The sequence below is a fragment of the Calypte anna genome, chromosome 1, assembly GCF_003957555.1.
Source record: "Calypte anna isolate BGI_N300 chromosome 1, bCalAnn1_v1.p, whole genome shotgun sequence".
Taxonomy (NCBI): Eukaryota; Metazoa; Chordata; class Aves; order Apodiformes; family Trochilidae; genus Calypte; species Calypte anna.
In genome coordinates this window covers 82085295-82107203 of record NC_044244.1, presented here as the reverse complement: position 1 = coordinate 82107203, position 21909 = coordinate 82085295, and the positions used below count along the sequence as shown (strand labels likewise).

Below are 21909 nucleotides of genomic sequence, written 5' to 3'. Positions count from 1 at the left end.
CAGAACAAAGAGAACACTTTAATTCATTTACCTGTCTCCGTGTTATAAAGGAATAATTTTGACTTGCTACATTTTCTAATTGGAAATGAGTTTGTTTTGGTATTAGGGAGCAGCTAAGTAAGAAATCAGCAGAGAAGATACGGTGTGGCCTTCTTCAGGGTCAGCTCACTCATATCCTGTTCTACAAGACCTAGAGTAGACATTCAGCCTGTGCTGTTTCACAAGGCTGCATCAGCTTGAACTGCTCGCTGCAGAGCAGAGAGCTGGTGAGGAGGGCCAGATGATCTCTTACCTATGTGTGCATAGCCCCAAACTTGCATGCAGCACAGTGGCTGAAAGGCTTACCAGATCATTCTTCAGTGAATCCAGTTTAGTTTCAAGTTGGTGCTTTTCAAGGCAGAAGCGGTTGAGCTGCTGCAGCTTACTGGTGTTTTCCTTTGTCAGCTTCATTAGCTGCTGCTGCAAGCTTAAGATTCTTCCCTAGAAAGATAAAAAAGGCTGTGCTGAGATGAGGACAAAAAGAAAGTGGGGAAGTGTTAGTGTTACAAGTGGCACAGAAGTGGTAAAGCGACACTGCAAACACCACCTGATCCCACAATACCCTTAGTGCAATCTTATCTTTTTTATTCTTTTGTTGTTGTTATTTTGGTTGTTCCTATTTATTTATTTATTAAAGTTGCAAATGCCCAAGTATCTAGGTAACACAGGCAAAAGTGTGGGAGAGACAAAACCATAAGGTACATAGGACTTCTGTGTATGTGCTACAATTGAGCTGGTTCCTACACCTGCCACAAGCCAGCATAGCAGAGGAATAGAGAAGGCTGGGGCTATGATTTATCACTTTGAGATTTGTCTCACATCCCAGTCTGGAAGCAGGACAGGGGTTCTTCTCCTAGCTACAAACACAGGACAACCAGTAGAGCAAGGAACTGCAAATCTGCTTAAACACTCTTCTTTCCTGGCAACGTGCCATGCCCCACAAATATGCAAAGAGTGGCCAGGACAGGTCAGTACAAACCTACTTGTGTCCTTGCTGATGTCAGTTAGAGAAGTCTTGAGCCAGATCTAGATGTGTGTGTTGTTGAAGGATACCAGACTCACTTCCCTAAGGAGCGGTAAATACCCACCAGTAAGGCTAAGCCCAGAACAGCAGCCAACAGGAACAGGAAAAAGTAGAAATCACAGAACATATTAGTTATATGTATAAGGGTGCTGATGTTTTACTGCTCAGGGTAAAAAAAAAAATCTTAAGTCAGTTTGAAACAAGAGGCATCGTACTTGCTCAAAGAGAGATTTCTCCTGGGTTTCTAATTTTCCTCTCTCCATATTTTTAAAAGGATGGGCAATGACATCATTCTGTACGGGCAGCAGCAGCAGCAGTGTTGCCTGCATGCACCACAGTAGTGAGCCTTAGCCCCTACCAGACAGACACATGCACTTTTCCATAGTATCCAAACGTTGTGTATTATGATTTATTAATGACAGGTGAAAAAAACCCAACCAAACATAAACATATTTACAAAAGATTTTCGTGTAGCTATTCAGCCCCAGGCAAATGAAGGCTTAACAGATCATCCCAGCACATATGCCCTCCACCTTTTCCAGCACCTTACCTTCCACTCTTTCAGTTCCTGGGAGTGCACGTATTCTTTCTCCATCATTTGTACTTCCAACTCTGCCACGCGTATGTTAGCAGAGCGTGCCTGAACTGCTTCAAAATCAACCAGCCGGCCAAACTTCTTCATCATCAGATCACTGCATTTCTCTTCCAGTCCTAACAGAAGGTGCATGGCACAAAGTGGCAGCACTGTCTTTCATGGGTTAATCAGAATATCTGCCTCACCCCCAGTTTTCTGTCTGAGCACTTTGGTATTTGCTCTGCAATAAATCATCCGCACGGATGTCACACGTGGGTATTGCTGTTCTTACCCATGTCCATGTCTGTGTTTTCAGTAAGCCACCCCCAGACCAAAAGCTATAGAGGGTCTCCAGAGGTTTGGTGGTGCTAGACATGTCTTTGCGTTTGGCCCTTGGGAAACTGTTTCAAATAGGGCTTACTTCACTGTTCCTATGTTACAGAGGGGAAAAATGCCAAAAGGTTACATAGATTTGGGGAAAGTAGTTGTTTTGTAGCATTCTGATTTACAGACAGTAAGTCTGTAGCAATCATAAGTCCTGATTTCCAGTGTCTCCTCTCAGTCAACTCTCCTTATACTAAGCTCCTAAATTATTTCACACAGCCTAACAATTCTGCAATGCTGGAGAACTATGAGTACTTCATTGAAACAGCCCACTTGCTCTGCTCTTTCTGTTTTATTTTCTGCAGTAACAAGCTGTGACATCTGTGTGAGTGTAAAGACACATCTGGTGAGTTGCCAATATTCAGTGTGGGAGACAGAATGGATATTAGTATCCTGTGTTGCTCAAAGCCTCTGTTACTCACGTCGAATCTCTATCTCCATCGCCTTTTTGTCCTGGATAAGCTGCTTATGCTGCTCCTGGGCCTTCCTATATATCTCTCTTTGCATTTTCTTTTCATTACGTAGGTCCACAACTCTCTTCTGCAGATACTCCAAGGAGTGGTTGGTAAATACCAAAGCCTGGGAGAAGTCACTGGGCATCTCCCCATTAACCAAGTATTCCACCTGCGAGAAAAAGCCGTAAGCAAGGCTGACTTTATTTATGGGTGCTGGTGAGCTCTCTGGATAACAAATGTGTGAGCAGTAGAGAACTAATGAGGGAAGTAATAGTAAGCATGGGCACAACTCTGGCATTTTGGGTCACAACCACTCAGCAAAGCTCAAAGACAACTTACAGCTGTGCTGAATACCTACATATAAAGCTGTCTACCCTTCTGTGGCACCTGGAACAAAGGGGGATTAAGGAACTCCCTATCAAATGTACTTCTGAATGATCTGGGAGCTGCAGGATTGCATGGTCAGGTCTTAAACCCTTCTGTCTGTATTACTTAGCTTTTAATGAAGTAGGACAGAACAAATGGAGTGAGCTGAGCTTGCCTCAGAGCTATATAATCCATAACAGGCAGAGGCCTATCTTCAACCCAGACGAAATAACAGTATTGTCTTAGTTTTTCTCTTCATTTTTTTACTTATCATTGTGCTAACAGCTGTGTACAAGAATACATTGCATTCTATCCAGCATTGTTGAATCAGCCAAAACTCCTATTAGTTTCAATAGTTTGGAGGCTTTTTTTGTTTGTTTATTTTTGGGAGGGTGTTGGTTTTTTTTCCAGGAGAAGATCAGTAAGTATAGACCTGAAGGAAAATCCCATGCCACACCTATAAAACACTTGAAGGCTATGCACATTTCAGCAATGTGCTGACCTGCCTACCCTTACCTTTTTTTCTGTCAGTATTTGAGAAGGAAAAAAAATCTAGAGGAAATAGCAGCATGAGGTCAATTAATAGCTCTTCAGCCCCAGGAGATGATGATGAATCAGGAACTAAGGGCCCTAACAAACAGTAACACCATTGTATAGATGCACACAGGCCATTCTGAAGCTGCAGAGGCACAACATCTTAAATTACCTGATGAAGTTTCAAAGGCACAACTACATATAGGTCATTCATTCTCTGCTGCTTTTCCCACTGAAAGGTCTCCAGTTCTCTTTCTGCAGTGCCCAGACTGGTTTCCACTGCTTTTGCCTGTAGACGACAAATGTTGGACAAACAAAAATCCTGTCATACTTAAAACCATAGGGCAGCAAGGTTATATGTTAGGAGTTACTGGTCCAGAGAAAGAAGTATAGGAAAAAATGTTGGGATTTTTTGGTCATGTTATGATAGGTGAGTTTCATAGGCAAACACATGACTCATCTACACATTCAAGCAAGATTCCACCCTGAATAACTCTGTACAAAAGTACACTCATAAATGTCTCCTTAGTAAAGAAGCCCTGTAAGTATCAAGACAGTTTGTTGGTTTTTTTTGTCTTAAACAATTCTAGATCTACAGAGTCTGCAAGATATTTTTTATTGTGTTATGCCTGGAAATGCTTATTGATTCTGCATGAGAAAGAAACAATTCATACTCAAATGTCAGACCCCAGGGTGAATATGTGGCAGCTGGCACTTTGGAGAGCCTTTAAAAAATTAAATATTTTAGGCTAAGCATATTTGATGGAACATTTTTGGGACACAATAAAATGCAAGACTTGCCTAATGTTATTTTGGCAGAACTCTCTATCTGGTTAACCCTTCAAGTTACGATATTTTTGAATCAATATAAATCAAATGTCTTGACGAATGCAGGAGCTCAAAAGAGCTAAAAGCAAAACTTGCATTGAGTTTATTCAGTAATAACTATGACAAAGAACAGAAGAAAATAAGTAAAAGCAAAGGAAATAGGTGGAAGAATAGCATTTTATGCATTTATTTAACCTGCATTTATGTTAGGATAAGGATTCTTTGATCTCTCCATTGCCATCCACTTGCACAGAGCTACACCAAGTTTTGCATCTGAACCAGAAAATCCAGTTTCTGCTGTTGCTGGTTAGACAGCTGGGAAGGAACTGGACCTAAAACCTGGATCCAGCCCCACAGAAGCTAAGGTCAGACCAACTTGATTTATCCTTTTCAGGAGGACAGGTGACCCATGCTGAGCTGCCTCCTGCCTCTGTGCTACCACAAGCATCTCTACCCAAACTGAGGCCTCTCAGAGGGTTACGTTTCTGGTTTTACATCTTAGCCAAAATCACTAGCACAACATTTTCACTACAGTGGAGCTAGCCAATGATTGCTGAGAAGAAAACACTACAATACCTTTTCAGCCAAGGCATTGTATATCTTTCTGAGCTTAGCAGCATCTTTCTTCTCCTCTGTTAAAGCTTTCTTAATGTCCAACCTCTTATGCCGGAGCTCGATGGTGTTTTGGTAGAGTGCCTCATTGCAGTCTGAAACCAAAAGAGTCAAAGAATAGCTTAGAATCATTATGACTACTATAGTTACACACACTTGAGCTAGCAGCCTCTCCTATTGTGTGCTTTGCCCAGCTCTCCCCATAATAAGGCCATGTTCTTGGTTCCCTAGAGTTTTCTCAAACATAAACCACATGGGCCCCATCCCTCCATAAGGGGGTGAATGTCTTGGTTGGATCTTTTTTTCGTTACGTTCAGAAAAGACACTTTGCTTCCAGAAGTAAGCCTAAATGAGCCTAAATGCATCAAAGCCAATATTAAAGTCAAGTGCTCAGAAATTAGCTTTTCTAATTGATGTCCCAAAAATTACTGCATGTTGCAGTATAATCTTCATTTATGTGAACCCAGAGTTGTTTTCTCCCTAGCAGCCTTCACTCTAAACAAACTTGCAGTAGGGATCATTTATAGCTCTATTTGTAAACACAGCTGTGGTTCATAGGACCTGTTTCATTTGTTTCATGGTGAGGAAAAATCTGTGAACTTCTATCTAACCCAGTCATTTCAGTCATACTAACCCAGTGCTTAATTATGCCCAAATCAGTAGGCATGATAAAAATAGAGTCCAATAAAGGCGAAGCAAATGATACAAGAAGAGACAAATATGAAGAAGCTAATACAACTTGTAATTTTCCTATTAAATTAGTAATTTGGACTTTTTAATAAAAAGTAAAAATCTTCATTTCTCCCCAGTATTTCACTGAAAAAGGAGATGAATGAGGAGTTAATAAAAAATTCAATTTGTGGAAATGATGTTAAAACTCCAATTTAAAAATTAATTGGTAAATTGCTTTTAAGTTTGAACACAAAGCAGTGTTGTTACATGGTCACAGACATATCACTCAAAGATTTCTTTAAAAAAATAATACCGTGCACCAGTAAATCTCATACACAAGAAAAAGGGGGGGATGTTGCTTGCCTTTGTTGGACAAATGAATGAAGAGGATTCTGTAAAGAAAAGCTCCTAACTTTTCAGCGACCTTAAGGGTGCAGCCTGGCAACTGGCAATTCCTGCACAAAACCACGAGGTGGTAACAAAGAGCTTAATTTAATAGTATGGTAGAGTCCCCTCGGAACTTCCCTGAAGTCACCCAGCTAGGCCAGGCAGTAAGTTTTGGGAAAGCAGTTACAGCCTTGCTCTAATGCTCCCACTCCTGAGAGGAGCCTTTTCTCTCCAGAAGACAGCTGTGAAATGGTGAGTTCATCTTTACTCAAAATAATTAATTCTTAATGCATAGCTAAGTTTTATTTTCCCAAACTTTTAAATTAGGGTACCCTACAATGCCAGCAGTTTTACTGAAGTCTCCTGGGGAGAAATGTTGCAGGCAGGAGGGATATTCACATTCTGGCCCTTAATAGAAGTAATAGGCAGTGAATAATGAAAAATTCTGTGGTTTCTGTTTAAACCCACAATATTGTCCCTAAAGCTAAACAAGTAGTCAGCCCAAGAAAATGATTGGTTACATACTCTTTGGGCAAACAGAGTCATCAAAGAATTCATCTTCAGATCCAGAATTTTCTTCATCAGTCCCCGAGCTGGACTCTTCATCATTCTCCTCTTCATTCTCATCTTTTTCATCTGGAAGAAAAAGATAGTACTGCTGGCTTTCAGAGCACCCTCAGACCCACTAGTTGTACAGTATGCCAGTGTGCTGGTGAACAATCCCAGTAACCTATCAAAGATCATACTGGTAATAATATGTGGATTCAAACACTTTGAGCCTACTGCATTGATCTGATAATTTCACACAAAGGAAAGAAAAAGGGAGTGAGAATATCTAGTAGTGTCAAATGCACAGACAGATACAGGCACATCTTGAGGACTTCCTTCGTTAATGTTTTATATGTATATATATATATGTGCTAGGAATTTAAATCTTGCAGGTATACCATTCTACTACAGTGGTTAATCAACCAAGCAAAATACAGAGGCACAAAACTGTCACAAAAGCATCAGCATTGTCGGCACTTTTTACTATTTGTGTCCCACCTGAAATCAAAAGCCAAGCTAGAGAGAGAGCACCAGGATTTTAGCTTGACAGGAGTTAACTGTTAACTCAGTTAACAGTTTCAAACTGAGTCACTTAGACAAATTAATTCCTTTCGTAATGTTTTAGTCCTGTGACTAATAGGTGATTAGGTCTATGATCTGTCATTAGTCAATAGACAGATTAAAGCCATGAATGCCATGAATATGGCAGACTAATTATTTATCCATAGCTCCCATTGATACAGCATAGGAAGTACCTATTTAAAGTTTCACCCCTTCTTCAAACCAGTTATCAGTCCTTGGTATTGAGTTACAGGAAGTAAATTGAAGGAGCTGTCATCAGACCAGATGTAGTCATGTGTAGAAACTGAATTACACCATTGTTATTCAAAATGGTGGCCAAAGAACATGAATCAGTATACAAATAAACCTGGGTAATCCTGATCTATGTTTGGGGTTTTTTGCACTGAGTTCAGGGTAGCCAGGGTTCTAGATAGACATTTACTTCACTACAAGGAAGTATTTGTAACAAATCCATAAAACAAAAAGAACCTGCTTCTCTTCCATCTTCTTGGTTTTCCATGCACTCGATTTTCTTCTTCAGAACTTTGGTCAGAAAATGGGCAAACTCGTTGTTTTCTCCCAGGGATGCTTGGAAGGTGGCATAAAGAGCTTTCTCACATTCCTGGAGCCTTACAATCTCACACTTTCTCTCCTCCATCTGTGCAAGGCAGCTGTACAACTCTGACTAAACAAACAAAAAACTAACTTTGGTTAAAAGATACAACCTAGAGGATGTATCTGTGAAGATCTGGATATTCAAAACTTCACTTTTTCTCTTTAAAGCCTGTGCTCCAATCAAGCAAAACCTAGAAATGTGGTCTGAAATTCAAGCATATGATCTGTCACTGATTCCACTTCATTAAGTACCTATTACAATATAACTGTTAAGTCTATGAAAATAATAACTATTGGAAGTTAAAAGCAGCCATCCTAGGTTGATTATCAGGAGTTTCTTATTCTCCAAAATTTAGCACTAGGTGATGGATCAGTGCTAAAATGAAGAGACACCATCATTTACTTTATGGCCTGCTTTTGTTTCAAGCCCTCCATTGGTGGTAATGTTAAATCCAGAGACACATGGCCGACTTACTTGCACAGCTTCCTGTTCACTGATGAGGGTGTTGACACGGTCTTGGAGAAGGTTCTCAGGTTTCTCAAGTTTCCTTAGGATAAGCAGCTCTTCATAGCAAGTGATGTAGTGCAGGTCAGCACTTTTCATCTGCATATCCAGCTTCAGCTTCTTGTGCCGCAGAATGCGAAGTTCAGCATCAAAGTTGATCACCAGTGCATTGATCTGCAGCACATGGGAGTCAAATGAGGATCAGGGAGACTATTAGGAGTGCAGCTAAAAATGTAAGCTGCAGAAAGGACCAGAGGGGAAAAAACTGTCTGCCAAATCAACAACTTTCCCATTGTAGTTATTATTGATGACTGAAGAACTTAGGAAAAACAAAGTTAATCCCAAATGTATCTTTGTTCTCTGCACAATAGTAAAAGAATCACCAGGGGTTCACAAGAATGTTTCACTGCATCCCCACTCCACCCCAGAATTATTTTACTCTTCGGAGAATGTTTTATAGTAGCCTGAAGTAGTTCATGTATCAATCCCAGATGTAGCAATCTATGTGCCTTCTGCCTTGGAAAACTTCTTTCAGAATACCTGCCAGCTCTTCCTTTAGACATTTACACTCAAACCAGTACTAGGAGATACCAACATTAGCTGATACATATATGTGATGGTCACAGCATATTTGGGTATTCTATCAAAACCTTCACACACTTGAACACAAGGTTATCAGTGTTGAGGCAGACCAACAAGTCAATGGACAACAGCAGGAGGGTGAGAACAGGCAGAAAGGTACCAAACAAGTGAACAGTGATCCACCTCTGGCACACTCCACTCTGTACCCTCCAAAACTCTGATTTAGGGACATCCTGAGCTTGAAGCAGCACGCTTGAGTTTGAGAGCTTTGAATGGATTTTTCTTCCAGACTTCAACAAATTTTAGCTTCCCCCATATACTGATGCTGAGTTCCAAAGCTCAGTTATCATTGGAGAGGAAAACTATTTCCATTTGCATGCTTAAAGTTTTCTAGATGACCGTTGCATTTGAAATCTCTCCTTCTTTTAAGAGATGATTCCCACTCTCCTTTCCTATGCTATTCATAATTTTATCATTTCTGCTACACTATCATCTTCAGCTTCCCCTTTTTCAAGTCAAAGATATTTTATCCATTGAGATAAAATAATCCTTTTTAAAAAATCCTTTTAAAATCATCCTTTTAAAGAAGCTTTTCCATGACTAAGCCTTTTGTACATTTTCTAGTTCTACAAATATTTTTTGAGATCAAACGCTCAAGACTACAGTTATTTAAGAGATGAGAACATCATGAATCTACAAAAAAGTGATACTCCTTTTTTCTTCTTCATCACCTTCCAAGTAATTTCTAACATTTTCCTTGTCATTTTTGGCTACTAAGCTTATACTTTCATAGAACAACCAGTAAGAAAACTAGTATCTGTTACAATACTTAGCAAACAGGCCACAGTTAGGGATGTATACAGATTTACACTGTAAATTTGCACCAGATACCATTTTCCTGAACTTTGGAAAGGCACGAGTAGCTGCACTGGAGAGACAGAAGGTATTTTGGGTTTATTTCCGATGCAGTGGAATTGTTCCATGTGACAAAAATAATTTTGATTTCCTACCTTTTTAATCAAGGTCTCCTGCAAGTATAGATTTTTAATCTTTTCCTTCTTTAATATTTCAAGTTCCATTTCTGTTGGCTCTGCCGTCTCAATCTCAAAAACTTTTTGCTGCTTCATGACAGGTGATGCTACTTCTATTGGGCACACATCTGCAGGCTCTGCTGTGGGATCTGTCTCATTAATGGAAGGAGCTTGAAGAAGTTCACTAGATGAGGGAGACCCTTCCAGTTCTTCCTTGAGCTTTGCCCTGGCCTCTTGCTCCTCTTTGAAATTCAGGAGGATATCTCTGTCATACTCAAATTTTTTTTCAGGAACCTCATCTGGGTGTAACTGAGGGATCAGCGGAAGAGGGAGACGTTCTGATAAATCCAAGGCTTCCTGTATGGATTTCAATTCTTGCACTAAACACTTGATTTCATCAATAATAGAAATCTTGAGCTCCCGCAAAGACATGATTTCTTTGTTCATATTCATTTTCCTCTTGTGGATCTGCAAAGGAAAAACAATTTTCATAGGATTCCTCAGGAACCCTTATGTGAATGTAATGTGAAATGTGTAATATATATGAATGTAGTCTTCCCCAACACAAGTCACAGTTAAGAGGCTGGTCAGACTGACTTTCATTCTTTCCATACTAGCTTTCTGCTCTATACCATCTCCACAAAGTAGCAGTTTTAAACAGCTGTCTTTCAGTTTGTGGTTCTAAAATCTTTGGAACCACCTCTCTTCTTCCACAGAAAACAGAAAAAGTATAAAAAGAGAAATGAAGCTTTCCCACACTTCTCAGTTCCTGACTTAATTGTGAGTTCCTTAATGTGAGATATAGAAGCGGTACAGAAAGCAGAGGCTGTGAAAGTAAGCTGTGGGTTTTGGAGGATTAATCATCTGGGCTGTCTCTCTACATAGAGAGTTTTGAGATGTGGTCCTCTTTTCAGACATATAGGACAAATAATACACTAACCAATTAAAGAAAATCAGATTTCTATTAGTATTTTGTAAAGCAAGATTCCATCCCCAAGACAAAAGAAAAATACCTGAGGGGACCTTTACTGTACACAGTACCAAATGCGCAGCTGTACAGAAGTATGGACTTCTTTGACATTGTCATTGAAACAAAGCCATTATCACATATAACCTCAAAGATACTGAAGCAGTCACCCATAAAAATAGTTTTTGGAAGGCAGATGAGACTTTTGTCTTTTATATGTGATGGTGAAGCTGAAGTCACAGCTAATGCAGGTGGTTAGAAGTGGAATGAAGTTCTGAATTTCCAACTATAGTAAAATAGCCCTACTAAAACCAAGAAAATAACATTCTGTCAGATGCTTTTGAATGTTACAGAAATCATTAGATGTCCAAAACAAATACTCTCCAGGCTTTCCAGCAATCTAGAATCCCTTAGTCAACTCAGAATACTTTGGCATCAGCTGAATATTTTTATTCCAAACCAAGATGAAGGTCCGCTAATATGAAAAGTGGCGCATGTATCAGATGTCTGAGGTGGAAATTATACAGCCAATTACAGCAAAACCTATGTGTAAAAACTTGTTTGCATCTTGCTTGGCTTGTAGGCAGACCTCAGTAATAATTCCAGATTCAGAATTCAGTAACAATAGTTCTGGTCAACATTGTTAATGATCTAGATGAAAGGGAAAGTGTACCCTCAGCAAGACTGCTGCTAATGCAAAACTGGGAAGAGAGGTTGGTAACCCAGAGGGTTGTGCTGCCATCCAGAGAGGCAATGCTGCAGAGATGGGCTGAAAGCAGCCTCAGGAAGCTCAACAAGTGGAAAATGCAAAGTTCTGCCTCTGGGGAGGAACAACCCTATGCACCAGTATATCCTGGGGATTGACCAGCTGGAAAGCAGTTTTGCAGAAAAGAACCTGAAGATCTTGGTAAACATCAAGTGGACCATAAGACAGCAATGCACCTTTGTGCTACATAAGGGCTAACATTATCCTGGACTGCATTAGGAAGTGTTGCCACAGATCAAGAGAGGAGATCCCTTCCCAGCAGTGACAAGGTCACATCTAGAGTGCTGTGTTGAGTTCTGGGCTCCCCAGTACAAAAAGAGAGATGGCACTACTGGAGATGGTCTAGTGAACAGCCACTAAGATGATCAGGGGACTGGAACATCTCTCATATGGAAAAAGGCTGAGAGAGCTGGAACTGTTCAGCTGGAGAAGAGAAAGGCTGGGGGGATCTCTTCAATGTATATAAATACCTGAAGGCAAGGTGCAAAGAGGATGGAGCCATGCTCTTTTCAGTGGTGCCCAGTGACTGGCAAGAGGAGATGGGTACAAAATGAAACACAGGAGATTCTCTCTGAACATGAGGAAATTTTATTGTGAGGGTGACAGAGCACTGGCACAGTATCTCCAGTGAGGCTGTGGGGTCTCCATCCTTGGAGATAGTAAAAAGCAACCTGGACATGGCCATGGGGAACCTGCACTAGATAGCTCTATTTGAGCAGAGGGTTTGCACTAGATCACCATCAGAAGTGTCTTCCAACTTCAGTCATTCTGTGATAAGAAGACACTGCATTAATTTACTACTTTCACATGAAATAATAATTGAATGTGATCTGGCATTAATATATGTGGCAGAAACTTCTCTGATCTTTATAAAAAGAGAACAACCCTGCACACCATCCACCTGAATTAATTCTATATCTGTATAAACCTGGATTTAAAACAAGAACTATTCCCTTTGTTTGTATTGGCTTGTCCTGCTGAGCTACCAAGTATCTGGTAACATCAGTACTACAAGGAAGTGCTGGAGCCCAAGCATAAGGCAAAACCAACTCAACAAATCTCCTGAGACTGTAGCATTGCTTCTGTATTGCTTAGACCTGGCTATCAAAGCAGCCCAGCCTAGAGGGTGCCTGAGATTATGCAACATGTTCATAAGGATACAACTGGAGAAGATTCAGAGCCACTGAGATTATAACTTTCTGCCAAAGATAAACCATGCAGGAAAGAGGCTCCTCTGTCAGTAAGCAGAGCAAGAAATAAACCTTCCAAACAAAAAGCAGCTAGATACAAGTTCAGTAGCTTTATTTCTTCATGGCTCTTAAAAGAAAAATTAAATTTACAAAAGAAATTGTTCCTCTTTCACACTCCACTCAAATGAAACAAAAAGCTGTTCCTATGAGAAGGATGGGGGGAAGAAGTCAAAAGGAAAGCAACAGAGATATTGCACAACATTTGAGTATCTTGAGTCCTTATAGTTAAAAGATGTCTGGTAGCTGTAGAGTCCTATCACAGAAAGGTGGTTTCAAAAGACTTGTACCTAGAAGCCATGATTGCCAAAGTGCAAATGTGAAGACATCACACTGGTAACACCTTTCCTTCCTCACATCCCAATGTTGTGTAGAGGTGTTCCATGGCAGGGGTTATTTAACTCAGTGTTTTAAGGAACAAATACCAGTCACTAGATGCTAAGAATTTTTTAAGAATTCAAATAGATAAATGCTCCTGCTGAAGTATTAGAAAGGGTAATTTCCCTTTCTTGTTTAAAAAAGTGCCAGTTGAGAGTTATCCTGCATTGATTTTGAGTTTGGTAAAGCACTCACAGTTCACAATAGGAAGGCTGATTTGAACTGAAGTTGTAACTAAATACAAACTGTCCTTCATGGCCTCTTCACATGTACACTTTGATTTCCTTTAAAAAAATTTCTTCAGTGACTAAATACATTATCCTCTCACCCCTGAAAGGGAGAAATACACACATCAGTGAATCAATTTACATACCAGCATCTCCAGGGATGTAAGTTGCATCACCTTCTTCTCAATGTTCAGATGCTCATGTTCAGAGACTCTGTAGTTAGTGGCAGTCTTTAGCTTGTAACATCCCATATTTTCCCGTGCTTCTCTTATGTCCTCAACAACCTTGGGATCCTCATAGTCAACACTAGGTTTGCTCCTGTATCTGGAAGGTACAAAACAAAGCTGAACTTCACACCTTCTGAAATTGCTTGGGAGGTGAGCTAGAGATCAAGAATCACACACCTCTTTCAGAAAGCAGTGGTTAATATGAGAGGAGTATCCTCACACATTTGAATTGTAGCCTCCGATTTATTTTTTTCCCATAAAACTTTTAAAACATGATTCTGCCATGAGACAGGTTAAACCTCTACACTTGGACTGAGTTCTGGGTTTAGTTAGTACTGCTGCTCTCAATCTCAGGGAGCTGTGTGTCAATACTCCACCAGCCCACAGCACTCTATATTGAGATATATGATCCTACTCTGTACTGTTAGACACTTAATACCCTTAGAAAGCCTTGTAATTCAGCTCTACATTCTCATTCCCTGTCATTCATCTCCTAATGAAGAACTTCTGTACTTTCATGAGCATTCAAAGAAGTTTTGTCCTTTTTTCTTGCCTCTCAGGATAAAGACCAGCATGGAGTGGGAAGGCTTATCACAAACACTCACTGACTGAAAGATTATAATGCAGATATACATGAAAACGCATCTTTTTAATTACAACCATTAGGAATATAAAAAATTACACTGAGATATTATAATGTTATATGACAGCTAAATACAATTATTTGACCTCAGACAAGAAGCAAAACTAAAAGGGAACAGAGTCCAAAACTCACAGTTCATCCCACTCTGCCTTCCTCTTTATGATCTTTGCTTTCATCTCATCAGATTTCTCAACCATTCTTCTGATTTGCTCATGTTTGCTTCTTATATAGCGTGCGGTTGGCTTTTGGACCTCTGATGTCTTCAGCTTTTCAGCCTCACTCTCAAGAATTCTAGCATCTGGACCTAAAAATAATCATGTGAAGATGTCAATACCATGCAGCACAGTGCAGTCCCAGCTACTGGCAACTGCCTGGAACAGCTCCTGTAAAGCCAGTGTCTATCAGTATAGCTAAACTGCAGTGGATGTTTCAAATGTATCCGGGTTCCTTGACTTGACTCTCAGTCACATTTTATTCACAAGGTTGACAGAAAATTCCTGACATTGACCTAAACAGGGAAAAACTACGTATGTGTGTTACTATGTAGGCAGGTACTAAAAAAACCATACCACAGTTATATTTCCTAATCTGTACCTAAAGAAATTATAATTTCTTTAGCTTGAACTCAGGAAAACAAACAGAGGTGAAAGACAGAAACCATATTACTAGTAAGACTTAAATGGTCACCATTAGTCCTCCAGTCATAACTTGTCTCTCTGACAGTCTCTGGTTTTGCTGCTTGTTTGCATGACCCTTTAGATACTGACTTCTTCCCTGATGGACATTCCTTATGCTGGTAGAATTTCTCAGACATTGCTAGAAGTCTGTAAGTGGAAATTTGGTGGTTGCTTTGAATAGCATGAACAACAACAGTGTCAAATTCCAGTGAGTCCCGAAACCTGAAATGACAAATTAGACCAAAATGACTGATGTCAATAGGCACAACCTACCATTTTTCCTTGACCAAAAGGACATGAATAATGAATAGCATAGTTTAATTATTGCACATACAGTCATTACATGTAAGTTCACAAGCCAGTAAGTAAAACCATGATGACATCTGACACTATTGACTTTCATCCAATCTAGGAATGGAGACACTCAAGAATAAGCAAAATAACTCCTCTCTCAATATTGAAACTTACATCAAGTTCCTCATGAGAATATCACTCATTAACCATTAAGGACTGATTAAAACCAAGTTCATTAAAAGTCTTTTTCCCAATCACACAGTGTGTGCCCAAGCCGTTTTTGTTATTATTCCTTATTGCTTTTGTGTATTTCTAGGAAATAATCTTTTGCTATTTATACTTAGATTTAAGAAAACCAACCCAAAATGTACCTTCCTCTTAAACTTGTGCTCTTGAGAAAATGCACTGCGTAATTTTAAACTAGATAGAGAACATTGTAACGTGATGACACTGAAATATCTGACAGACATGCAACATACCTGAAAAGCAGAGGCTTATTTCATAGACTGTTTTTCAAAGTTCCAGTAAGAGTTCTTGGTTATTACTGAACTTACTGGCCAAAACCAAGGAAAATTTAGTCTCAAAAAAAGCCCCCACTTTTCTTCATATAAAAGAGAATCAGAATGAAGCCACTTCCTTAACTTGCAGATTTGATTATTACCAAAGATTCAAAAGAAGTAAGTAGACCTAAAATCAAGGTATACTTTTGTATGCTTTCCAAGTAAAATAAGAACAGAATCATAACAGAAGAAATACCGATTACATGAGGGGAAAAAACAAAACAAAACCAAACCAACCACACTCTTTATTCCTGGTGGCAGGTACAATTTTATAAATTATAAGCCCCATGCATGGTCAGAGGGAGAAGCAGAAGTGGCACTTACTGATTTTTTAGTTTCTGCAGTCCAATCAAGTGTTTCTCTTCCTCCCAAGCCAGCTCCTTTTGCACTAACTGGATTCTCTGTGCTGTCTGCCTATTCAGCTCCTCAAAGATCCTATGGTCCATCTCGAATTCCTGCAGAAAGATAGAAAGCCCAGCATGACATCTTGGCTACTAGATTTTGGTAATAAATATTCTTGCCCAAGTGCCAGAGTTCCATGCACATCAACAAAATCCTTTAGTTCAGAAACTATTCATATCGCCACAGAGAACCAGATTTTCTTGACATGCTTCTTAAATAGCACAATAAATGGCATCACATCCCTGAGATTCAAAAGTCCTAGAAATTATATATTCACAGAACTACCTTAATCCAAAGGGTTGGACATCTTTGGCCCCAGTGCATTGGGTAGTAACATTTTATAAGAAGATGCCTCTATAGGTGAATGACCCTTACAAAAACCATATGTACCGTTCTGTCCAGCTGCATGTGCTTGGGCAACTCCTGATTCTTTTGAAGAAGAACAAGGAACTCCTGTCTCAGTGCAATTAACTCCTCTCTTTTCTTTCTTTTCTTTTCTTCAGCTTCCTTCATTATCCGCTCATATTCCTTTTTCTGCTTGACTTCCTCAATGCTGAAAACACATGCAAAAGGACAGAGAAAAGAGTACAGTTAATGTATCATTTTAGATTTCTTTGACAGCCCTAAACTTTCAGTGGTCTCAATGGGTTCAAAGATAACTTAGAAAGGAATCACACTTCTGTATATTTTTAGTCCTAATATAATGAAGCTTTGACTTTGACCTTGTGTTGTCTCTGTAGTCTGAAGTTAAGTAAGTTTCAGAAGAGCATATTTTAATTTCTACCATGAAAAAGTTGATGAAATGGAGGGAAAGGCTGAAAAAACTTTGTATGGAACAAGGAAATAACCCAAACTCAGGCAGAAATACATGATCTGAAGCAAGAGCTACCAACACTTGAAAATCTCTTTCATCATTATGCAAACATCTCTTACTTGAAGGCATCAGGATCCTCAATGTCTTCAGCAGCCTTCTCCTTCTCAAGACCACTCTGGAATAAAAATGTCTTGTCTTTAAACAAGCAACATGTTTCAACAGACAATAAAACTTTACAAACATCAGGACAAAGTCCCTGTTACGTCTCACAAAGCCAAAGAAACCTTCATGATCAACATTGCTTTACTGGCCTTAAATGCCAGGTTTTAATATTTCAAGAATAAAAAGCAATGAAGGCGGTTTACATGTAAAACAATAATGAAGCACAGTTCTGAGGGACAGAGGAGACAAAACCTCCATCCTTCCCATCAACTTTAACCATTATATCATTGCGTGTCCAAACTTCACTCTATCCCACACCATCTTTGACTCTCTACCCCCTCTCATTCAATTCTCATCTCCCTTCACTGCCAGGCTGACAAGAGATGACATATCCTGAGCTATTTCCAAGTTACATGTGTAATTCATCTTGTTTGCTTCTGCTGACTGCATAGTGGGTTCACAATTATTAGCTGTGAAGAGTGACAGATGGATGGACACAGCCACACAAGCCTCATTTCCCTAGGCAGTCATGAACTAAAAAAAGAGGGAGACTTATCACTTTACAGTGAATACAGCTGTGTTAAATTGATCTGTAATTTAACTTAATTAGTTTCAGAGGATTTATACTTGATTCTCTAAGAATCCCATTAAGTTTAATGAAGATGGAATTTTTTAAATCTTCCACGACTTAGAACTAGAATAGATATGTAATGAAGATATGCTTTGATAAGGGAAAAACTCTATTAGGATGGCCATTATGCAATGTTGCTAGCCTGAACAATAGAAATAAACCATAAATATCTTTATTTAGACCTAATTACATACTCAAAATTATAAAACTGTATATATATGCTTTATAATTGCATTTTAATCACTACTTGTAATACTGGAGCTAGCAAGGCTCTAATAGGTTCCAATCATTCACTTTGTTTAAGAAAACAATTTTAAGTCTTATCTTAGTGTTGTATATTCTTGTGATATTGGCAAAGAATTCTAGCTAGTTGTGAAAAACTTAATTAAATGACCAAAATCACAATTTTCTCTCTGTCTCCCTTGTCAATCATATTTCAAAATTTAATATTAAAAATATTTAAAGGTTGAATGTGTTTTACTTTCAAGATTTTTAAACTGTACTGAATGTATATCTAACTCCAAAATTCATTGTGCTTGATAGCACATCTTTACTCAACAGATCTCACTGCTTCTTTCAAGTTATATTTGCTTTATTCAGGCAGTCAAGAGATTTTTAAAACGTGTCATTTTGAACAATTCAGTGAAATCTGAACATTTTTAGTGAGGGATTTGATACTTCTCTCTTCTCATGTCTTATCAGTAATACTGTTACCAAGTTCCAGTGCCTCTGTTCAAGAGGTGTTGGCCTGTACAGTGATTACAGGACACCTATAAAATTATTACTGCTAATGCTGTCCAAGAGTGAAAGAGCAACAGGATCAGCACCATGCTGTGCTGATTTTGCATAAAAAAATCCAACTTGTGAATTGTATATGAAGGATACTAGATGCACTGGGAAACTATACATTCAGTATTCTTCAACATTATTTCTAGAATTCCCACCCAGAGCAGAATCATATTTTATTGGAATTAAATCCCAGACAGGTATTAATTATGACAAATTATTGTGGTTCTTTCATTCAAGGAACCTGCATGATTACACCTTTGAGTGTGGAAGGACTAACAGAATACTACATTTGAAAAACACATACTATTTGGAGAAAACTGCAAAACATTCGAGGAACAGTGCAGGTATAGTGCATTTGTATTAGGGAATGTTTCACAAGAGCTCTTCTTCCAAATTGGGAAAACTCAGTTTTTGGTATGGAAGAGCTGTGATGCCAAATAATTGAATTGGATTTTACCCACCTGCAGTAGTTTCTTTGCAAATAGGCCTAACCTAGTGAAGGAGGTTAGCAACTTACCCTCGGAGAGGGAATTTTGGCCTTTTGCTCTCTGTGAATGTCCTCTGGAGACAAGATGTTGAAACTAAAAATGTTTCCATCTCCACCACAGGTAATCAGAAACCTGTCATCATAACTAGAACAGATCCCCTGGATCTGGCCACAGTCATTGTCATGTACATTTAAGGACCAGTATTCCTTCAGGGTATCCGCTGAGAGGTCTTCATCTTGGAGAGGATAAACACGCAGGGCACCATTCTGCATCCCACAGACCATCAGTTGTCTGCTGGTACTGCCAAATGATCAATAAGAAATAGTAATAACAGGCAACTTGTAATGAGTAAGGCCACAGCTCAGAACGTGATACCTCTTCAGAAGGGCTAATCTATCTGAATAAATGTAGCCTTCCCAAGTTTGTCAGCTCAGAACAAAGTATTTTGGCCATTTCAAGTATGTGTGATACTACTACAATATTTTTTTCCTGCTATCTCTACTCAAGAATGTTTCAGCACTTCCTGGGTATCACAGAACTGGTCTCAGCCTTGAGTTATGCAGGGTAGCAGACACCAAGTTCAGCACTAGAAAAAACAAATTTTCCTCCCCACTCTCAATCTAGTGGGATGGTGGTGAATACAGCCAACTGTAGACTGAAGTATGAACTACTTTAGATGCAGATCATGCCTGGCCTTTCCGGGAACCTAATATTGGGACTCTGAAAATAGTTTACCCTTTTCACTTGCACAGTTCACAGAATGTCTCAATAAGCCTGTATGCTTTGCACAAGAGTGAATCTTGCACATGTTCTCCTCAAGGGCTGTGTCCTCTCTTTGCTAACTACCACAAAAAACAGCTTTTCTGAAGATCACAACTCACAGAGACTTCTAATGGGTCTCCTGGAGATTTACAATCTAGGATGTTTGAGTGCTAATCAGTACTTAATTGGAAATCAGACATTTTCATCTTTGGGGGGCTTTTAAAATTATACTGTCAGACACAGAGTAGGAACTGTAAGTGAATCTACACTAAAATGTCTTACCAGAAGGAGATACAGTGGATGGGATTGTTGTCGGTGTCCTCAATAGGAATCACTTCAAAGGGTTCATCTTGCCTCTTTTCAGGGTCTTCTTGGTGATCATTTGAGGAGAATTCACAATGATAGAGGAACCCTGAGTCATACCCACCCTGAAGAGGAGAAGGACCATAAAGAAATGGCAACAAAAGAACTGTGAAGCAGCTTACCAAGTAAATTCAATTTTCAGAATAATTATTCCTTTCTTAGGAATGTACCACAGATTAGAAAATGCTACTTCCAAATATATCAAGATCCTAGATCTGGTCTAGAGAACCACAGAAAAAAGTCTATCATGATCACTGGCATTACAAGCCATCCTATCAATTTGTTAAAATTGTATCTTCTGCTTGTGAGGGAACAGCTTAGAAATTGTGCCCATTTCAGCATCGTCAAGAAGTACAGCTATTGGAAATTTATAGAACAATCTCAGCTGAAGTGACACTACTGATTAACTTCACGAAGACCACTGAAACTATCAAGTATGAAGGGGACTCCATGTCACAGAGAAGCAGGTTTCAAATAATCAGTATTCTAAGGCAACCAGACAGTGAGGGAAGGTTCTTGCAGTCCCACCAAAGTGAAATTAAAATTGATTTACCAAGGAAAGCCAAAACTTTCCTGGTGCTGAATAAAACCCGCAGAGGATGGGACTGGGTTCCTCTGGTATGTACAGAGGTGGTAATGGCTCTTCTTCAGGTTCCTCTTCAGGTTCTTCTTCTATCTCCTTTCCCATCTCCTTTTGCTGCTTTATCCATTCAAGCTTGGCTTTCTCCTTCTCCTGCTTTATTTTCTCTCTCCGTGCAATTTCCTCTTCCAGCTGTTACAACAAGCAGAGAAACATTAAACCAAGGCATGAAACTATGCATTACTGACTCAATCACAGAATTGTCATGGTTGGAAAAGACCTCTATGAGAGTTTGAAGGAGTCCCATAAATGAAATCCAAGGTAGTCCCGTCCTTATATATACAGAATGTCGAGAGAAATCTCTTTTCCTTCAACTAAACAACCAGAGGTCAACCAGACTTCATAGGAGTCTCCAGTGGAAATGCCCCCATTTTCCTCCTCTAAAGTATTTTGACTCACAGTCCTTTGAAACAGAAACCATTCTTCATGAGAAGCAGACTTCAGCATTTCCTCAGAGAGATTATTCCTAATTTTAACCACATAGCACTCCTGCAGAACTCCTAAGCCTTGCCCTCTGCCTGCCCAGGAGAAAGAAAAGCACTGGAAAGCTGAACTCACATTCCTGAACTTCAGTGCATCATTGATGTAGAGTAAAAATAGACACTGTATTGGGCTTTACTTCTTCTGAACAATGAAGGGGAGACAACTGTGGATTTATAAAACCTTCAAAAAAGCCCTTCTCATTCAAGCCTACTTTAGCATAAATAAATATCAAACAATCTCTAAAACAGGATCTCCCGAAGAAGATATTAGTTAGCAAATCACAGAGAAAGGTCTGGAAAGTATTTCAAAAGAGCATTATTTTCCTGAAAGCAGAATAAGATAAACCTTAAATATTATCAGCTGATGTTTGTCTGACCTGTCCTTTAAAAGTCTGCTGTGGGGACTCTACAGCCTAAGCAAGCTATTTCATTGCCTCACCGCTCTTACTGTTAGAAATCCTGCCTCACATCTTAGATAAACCATCCTTGTTGCTCCTTATTAATTACTGACCTATTCATAGAGGAAATATAGAGCAATTCATATTTTTTGACTCTGTGGTGTTTTTTTAAATTTTTAAGTATGTATAGTGTCTTCTTCTGACTAGAAAAAACAACAAACCAAAATAAATCCAAACAAAATTCCACTACATTCTTTCAACCTTTCCTTAAATA

The 21909-nt window shown here is 39.2% G+C and overlaps 1 protein-coding gene across 1 annotated transcript in view; it reads right to left on the bottom strand.

The window, feature by feature from the left end:
- Positions 1-21909, bottom strand: part of CFAP44 (cilia and flagella associated protein 44) — a 42996-nt gene that overhangs the window by 440 nt on the left and 20647 nt on the right. The window contains exons 16-33 of the mRNA XM_030450642.1: positions 20669-20887; positions 20035-20180; positions 19020-19290; positions 17040-17095; positions 16497-16659; positions 16029-16159; positions 14882-15072; positions 14306-14471; positions 13450-13627; positions 9698-10186; positions 8072-8279; positions 7475-7666; positions 6401-6511; positions 4781-4911; positions 3549-3665; positions 2444-2645; positions 1614-1807; positions 346-480 (exon numbers count right to left, since the gene is read on the bottom strand). Of these exons, the coding sequence (XP_030306502.1) occupies positions 346-480; positions 1614-1807; positions 2444-2645; positions 3549-3665; positions 4781-4911; positions 6401-6511; positions 7475-7666; positions 8072-8279; positions 9698-10186; positions 13450-13627; positions 14306-14471; positions 14882-15072; positions 16029-16159; positions 16497-16659; positions 17040-17095; positions 19020-19290; positions 20035-20180; positions 20669-20887 (3300 nt within the window). The remainder of the gene's footprint in view (positions 1-345; positions 481-1613; positions 1808-2443; positions 2646-3548; positions 3666-4780; positions 4912-6400; positions 6512-7474; positions 7667-8071; positions 8280-9697; positions 10187-13449; positions 13628-14305; positions 14472-14881; positions 15073-16028; positions 16160-16496; positions 16660-17039; positions 17096-19019; positions 19291-20034; positions 20181-20668; positions 20888-21909) is intronic.